Source organism: Echinops telfairi, unplaced genomic scaffold (assembly GCF_000313985.2).
Source record: "Echinops telfairi isolate 266 unplaced genomic scaffold, ASM31398v2 ScPeMD7_5592;HRSCAF=6446, whole genome shotgun sequence".
NCBI lineage: Eukaryota > Metazoa > Chordata > Mammalia > Afrosoricida > Tenrecidae > Echinops > Echinops telfairi.
The window spans coordinates 11,384,639-11,391,228 of record NW_022109491.1 but is presented as its reverse complement, the minus strand read 5'-3'; the positions used below and the strand labels follow the sequence as shown (position 1 = coordinate 11,391,228).

General features: G+C 55.8%; 1 protein-coding gene across 1 annotated transcript in view; it reads left to right on the top strand.

The window, feature by feature from the left end:
• Positions 1-2,184, top strand: part of RBPJL (recombination signal binding protein for immunoglobulin kappa J region like) — a 9,983-nt gene extending 7,799 nt beyond the window's left edge. Inside the window, exons 9-12 of the mRNA XM_004698290.1 lie at positions 196-382; positions 1,468-1,623; positions 1,714-1,817; positions 1,905-2,184. Of these exons, the coding sequence (XP_004698347.1) occupies positions 196-382; positions 1,468-1,623; positions 1,714-1,817; positions 1,905-2,184 (727 nt within the window). The remainder of the gene's footprint in view (positions 1-195; positions 383-1,467; positions 1,624-1,713; positions 1,818-1,904) is intronic.
• Positions 2,185-6,590: the final 4,406 nt, after the last annotated feature.

Below are 6,590 nucleotides of genomic sequence, written 5' to 3'. Positions count from 1 at the left end.
GGGGGGGGGCAGGGATCATACTAGGGGGCCACCTGGGCGGGACTGGAGGGCAGGGACCCATGGCAAGAGGACACACCTTATCACTTGGGGTCTGGGGAGAAGGGGCGGGGGGGGGACTCAACTCTCCCAGTTCCCGAAAGGCTGTCAGAGTAGCAGAGAGCTGGCCAGGAGGACAGTCGGTGGGCATCCTGCACTTGGCACCACACTGCCTACCACCCTTCTGCTGCAGATCATCCGAAAAGTAGCCAAGCAATGTGCACTCCTGGACGTGGGCGAGCCCATCTCCCAGCTGCATAAGTGTGCGTTCCAGTTCCCAGGGGGCCCACCAGGAGGCCCGGGAACCTACCTCTGCCTGGCCGCAGAGAAGGTGGTGCAGTTCCAGGTGAGAAACAGGGTGGGCATGCAGCAGCCCAGAAAGCCCCGATGCAGAGACTCGGAGAATGTCCACTCGGCCAAGTCAGCCACCTGCCGGGAGCCCCAAGCCCCGAGCCAGCTCCCAGGAATCCCATGGGCCAGCAAACTGCCCCATGTGGTTCCCAAGGCTGTGAATCTTGATGGAGGCAGCTGCCTGTCCCGTGTTTCCCCTTCAGAGCGGCTGTGGGGCTCCCACCTCTAACTGCTCAGCCACTGCACCCCCAGGCTCTTCACTCTCAGCGCAGCCGCTGCTCACCGAGCAATCGTGCCTCTCCACGCCCAGGTGTTAGAATCGCAGACTCTCAGGACTGTCATAGAATGTCGAGAAGCTAGTCACCCGCTTGAGCAATAGGCCCCCCGAGAATATGAGATTATTGGGACAACAGAATTGGTGCGTGTAAATACAAATAATAGTGATGCATATTACTGTGTTCTTGAGTAAAGACTGTTAGAGTCATAGGACGCAAGGACATGGACTTGAGCAGAATAGAGGCAATAATAATGACCGGACACTATTACTCCCCACGGAAGAGCAACTCACCGAATGTTAGGAGATGGGAGAGTGGCAAACAGCAATGGCTCGTGGGACTGAGCAATACTCCCTTGCCCAAGACTATTGAACTTGTAGGATGTTAGGGCATGGAATGGCATGATCTTAAAGACAGAACCCTAAAATCCTAAATAATAATAACAATAATAATAAAGAAGACTAGCTCCCTGCTAGTCCAGGGAGCTTAATTGACCGCAAGTCAGACATTAAGCTGTGACAGTGGCTACAAGGAGCCACGGAGGTGTCCTGGCAGTTCCAACCCCACCGGTCACTCCATGGGGGAAAGGGTAGGCGGACCTGCTCCAGACAAGATGGACAGCTTCAGAAAGCCTAGGGAGCAGGTCCACTCTGCCCTGACAGGTTCACTCGGCGCTGGAATTGACTCAAAGGCAGTTGAGTTGGGTGGTTGGTTCATCCATTTATTTGTTTCTATGGTGGGGGCCCCCCCCGCCCCCCACCACTGGAGGCTTCTGCCCATCTTCCACCACTTGCGTCCCTCCCAGGCCTCCCCCTGCCCCAAAGAGGCGAACCGGGCGCTACTCAGCGACAGTTCTTGCTGGACCATCATCGGCACGGAGTCCGTGGAATTCTCCTTCAGCACCAGCCTGGCCTGCACTCGGGAGCCCGTCACCCCCGTGCCTCTCATCAGCACCCTCGAGGTGGGCCGAGGGGAGGGGTGCCGGGAAGGGAGGCCAGCCAGGCAGCTCGGGGCTCTCCCCACCCCCTCACCACGGTGCCTCCTCCCCCAGCTGAGCGGCGGGGGGGACGTGGCCACGCTGGAGCTCCACGGGGAGAACTTCCACGCGGGCCTCAAGGTGTGGTTCGGGGACGTGGAGGCCGAAACCATGTACAGGTATCGGGGTGGGCCCGGGGTCAGGGAGGGGTCACCTGAGCGGCACCCCGGAGTCAACGTGGAGCTCACCCCGTGCGTGACCGCCAGGAGCCCTCGGTCCCTGGTGTGCGTGGTGCCCGACGTGGCCGCCTTTGGCAGCGACTGGCGCTGGCTGCGCACGCCCATCACCGTGCCCGTGAGCCTGGTGCGCGCCGACCGGCTCTTCTACGCCAGCGCCTTCTCCTTCACCTACACCCCGGAGTACAGTGTGCGGCCCGGGCCTGCGGGCGCCCCGGCACCGGCCGCCGACGCCGACGCCGACGCGCTCCTGGCGAGCATCCACCAGGAGTTCACGCGCACCAACTTCCACCTCTTCATCCAGACGTAGGCGCTGGGGCCCGTCGCCCACCCGGACCCTTTGCTGCGGAGGTGACGCCCGCCCTAGAGTCTTACCCTCAAAGCAGCAAAAGGATGCTCCGTGCCCAGGCTGGTGGCGCTCCATCTTCCTCCCTGCCGCCCCATCTCTCCCTCACTCACTCTCTGCTTCAGCAACGTCATGTCGCGCTCTGTGTGGTCCAGGGTCCCAGTCATCTCTGCCCCGCTTGGCCAGCCTCTCCCTCCCAGTCCCTTACACAGTTGAGGGCCAAGCGAGGGACATTGTCTATGAAACACCTGTGTTGTTTCCACCCGCCAGGGTAAGGCACAGGCTGGGACAATGAGTCCCACTTGGTTCACCGTTCTCACCTGGTCTACCAAGTGCCACCTGGAACACGGCATATCCTACAGAGTACTGGCTCCCTCTTGCAGCATGGGGGGGTCTCACCTGGGCACCCCCCTCTGGCCTCATATCTATGCCACTCGCTGCCCCACAGTTCTGGGGGCTGAGCAGGTAGTAGGAACAGGTGTCAGATTGTGCTGTCTAACTGCCCACCAAGTCCCTTTCCACAAGCCCTCAGCCCCAACTGAAGCAGACACTGATTGGTGTGACTCGCCTCTTCAAGGTGGGGGGGAAGTACTTCCCCACTCTCCTGCCCCCCAACTCCCAGGACTAATCATCCCCACCAAACACAGGAAAAGGGGACCACTGGCCTGGCGGAAAGTAGAAGCAGCCAGCGTCCCTCAGCATCCCTGCCTTGGTCAGCTCTGCGGGTCATTCAGCCTGTCAGCTCCCTTTTACCGAGCGGGCCCAGGGCCCCTTCAGAACAAGGCTTCCCAAATCCCTGGCAGAATCCCTTGGATGGACAGGGCAGTTGCCTGTTTGAGGGAGGGGCTTCTCTACACGGGACCCAGGACTGGGGCATGATCCACCTCTGCCTGGGCTGTGCTGTACCGGGAAACCAAGACAGGGGCAAGATTCCGGCTTGGTTTCCAAAACCAAGATGGTAGCGACCAGGGGTGCCAGCTGCCTGTAGGGGTGGAACTGGCGTGAAGTCGGAGCCCTCGGCCTCCCCCTAACTTCTGAAGAAGGGCTGTTTCCTGCAAACCCCACCCCCAGGCTGTGGAAAGAGCCTGAGGAAGAGGCAAGAAGGACGAAGAAATCGGTGTTTCCCAGGGGAGGGAACGGGGTTTGCTCTCCGGGTTCCAGAGAGTCGGGCGGAGTTCTGTCCTCTGCCCTCCAGTGTGAAGGGTAGGGAGAGTCTTGTTCAAAACTCAGGTGACTTCCGGTGATGTCCAAGTAAGAAACCACCCGAGGAGGCTCAGGAGGGCTTTCATGGCACCTCACCAGGAGACTGGGGACTCCAGGCCCCACTAGGCCCTGATCCCAAGAAGCTCCTCTGCCGTAAGGGAAGGGGAAGGGGAAGGTGGCAGGAGAAAGAGGGAACCCATCACAATGATTGACACAGAACCCCTCCTCAGGGAGATGAACAGCAGAAAAGTGGGTGAAGAGAGACAGCGGTCAGTGTAAGACAGCAGTTCTCAACCTGTGGGTCTCGACCCCTTTGGGAGTCAGACAACCCTTTCACAGGGGTCGCCTAAGATCAGCGGAGAACACATATTTCCAATGGTCTTGGGAACGGAGACACGCCTCCTCTATCCGTCTCCAGGTGGGTCCGCCCACATGCAGATACACCCACAACCCGGTGTGAGGACTGTTACCCATGCTACACCATGTTCAAGACAAAATTTCATTTATTTGTCATTAGAAATAAATATTTCACAATATATAATTACATATTGTTTTGTGATGAATCACTATGCTTTCATTATGTTCAATTTGTAACAATGAAAATACATCCTGCCTAGCAGAGATTTACATGATGATTCATAACTAGCAAAATGACAGTGATGAAGTAGGAACAAACACAATTTTATGGTTGAGAGTCACCACTACACGAGGTATTAAAGGGTTATGGCATTAGGAAGGTTGAGAACCACTGGTGTAAGACATGAAAAAAAAATGATAAATTATCAAGGGTTCATGAGGGAGGGAACGTGGTGGGGTGGGGGGAAATGAGCTGATACCAAGGGCTCAAGTAGAAAGAAAATGTTTTGAAAATGATGATGGCAACCTATGGACAAAGGTGTTTGACACAATGAATGGATGAATTGTGATAAGAGCTGTATGAGTCCCCAATAAAATGATTTTAAAAAAGAAGTTCTTCTGCCATCTATCTCCTCAGGTGGTTTTCCCGCATGTGAGAGCCTGGCCCAGCCAGCAGTGCAGTCTGCTGTTCCTCTCTGGCCCCTCTACCACTGGCCAGAGGAAAAGGCCTGGATGTACATTCCTGGCCCCAACTACATGCCTATCTGGGAGTCTGTCACCCAGAGCCCCAGCCCTGGCCAGTCCCCTGGGTTCCAGCTGTTTGGGACCTGCTCTTGATCAGGCTCCCTGCACCTCGGCCTAACACACCCACTATCTCCCCTCTTACCCACCCCCTCCTTCTCAGCAGAGTTCGAGTCTCCATGCCCTCTGCACCCCTGCTCTCCCCTACTTCCGTCACGCCTCACCTTCTAGACCTCATCGGGCATGTGCCCTCCTCCAAGGTTTCCCCAAGTAGCCCGAGCAGAGCTAGCCACCTCATTTGTGGGGCCAGCTGAAAAATGAAAACATTGGGTCCCCCGTTCAGAATGTATTAGCAATTTCCCAGAAGCAGCAGCGGCTGCAGAGCATTAAACCAAGTATGAAAACTTCTAAGCAGATAGCCTGAGTGACACTCAGATCCCAGGCCAATGAAGCCAGCCAGACCCCAGGTCACTTCCCGCCCTGGGTCACAGGACTGTAGGTGCTGCCTTCCCACCAGGTGGAAAGCTGCTCTCCTCTCTGCCAAGAGGCCCGGCACAAAGCTCTGCCCCTTGAGATGACAGTAAGTAAATTGCATTGCGTTGCGTCGGATTATTTGCATGTTGCACATGCGCGGTGAAACCAGCAGGTGGCACTCGTCCCCTTCCCAATCAGTGGTTTTGAGTTACTTCTATTTAAAGAACCGTTTGTTGGGGATCTTAAGAAGAATGTTAACTTTTTTATGGTCTCGGGGTTTACAAACACATTCTGGGGTGTATCTGAACACCCTAAAGCCCTCTTATCCATAGGAGCGCATTACCCAGGGTGTTGGAATCAGTTCTGACTCACGGGGAGCCTTTATGCGTCAGAGTAGGACTGGGCCCCATTGGGTTTTCAGTGGTGGACTTTGGGGGCAGGAAGTAGCCCGGCCTTTCTTCTGAGATGCCTCGGAATGAACTCCTTTTAGGCAGCCGCCCAGTGCATACCCATTTGGGCCTCCTCTTCCCTCTCAACAAGCCCACCCCCACCCCCATCCTCTACCACACACACACTCCTCAGGATCTCCAGAATCATCCTAAAACACCAAAAACCAAGCTCGTCTGCATCGGGTCTACGCCGACTCGTAGTAACCCTACAGGCGGTGGAAGAACTGCTCCTATGAGTTTCTGAAACTAACTGCAGAATCGAAACCACAGACACTGCCAGAGAGTCAACGCTCTCGCTCAGGAGCTCCCTGCGGGTTTCTGAGACTGGAACTGTTTACAGGAGTAGAAAGCCCCATCTTTCTCCCACGGAGCAGCCGGTGGTTTCGAACTGCTGACCTTGCAGTTAGCAGCCCAACTCGTAACCACTACACCACCAGGACGCCATTAGAATCTACCTGAGCGCTGGAACAGTTACAAAGGAGTTCATCTCCAGGCTTTCCATTGGACTGAGGATCCCTGGGGCACCGTGGGTTAACCTTTGGGCAGCTAACTGAAATGCTGGTGATTCGAATAATTGGGGAAAGATGTCGTGATGGCCCCCGAAGCCCTGTGGAGCAGTTCTCCGTCCTCAGGGTGCTTGGCCATCAGACTCACCTCCATGCAGTGAGTTTGGGGTTTGGAGACCAGCGGTTCTCAACCTGTGAGTCGGGACCCCTTTGGGGGTGGAACGACCCTTTCACAGGGGTCACCCAATTCATAACAGTAGCAAAGTTACAGTGATGAAGTAGCAACGACAATAATGTTATGGTTGGGGGCGGGTGTCACCACCACATGAGGGACACAGCATCAGGAAGGTTGAGAACCACTGGATTAGTTTCTGAGGATGGAACCCAGTAGGTGGGTGGCTGGTAAACACTCCCAGCTAATTCCTCCAATCAGCCAGGGCTGAGAATCTGTTCTTCTAATTAGAATTCCTCCTCATCTTACAGGTGGGGAAAGTAAGGGACAGATAGAGGCAGGGACAAGGCCAAGGTCAAGCTTTCAAAGGATGATGGCAGAGCTGGGTTTGAATCCTGTGCTCCTACCACCTAACTCTGAGCTTGTGTGTGTGTGTGTGTGTGTGTGTGTGTGTGTGTGTGTGTGTGT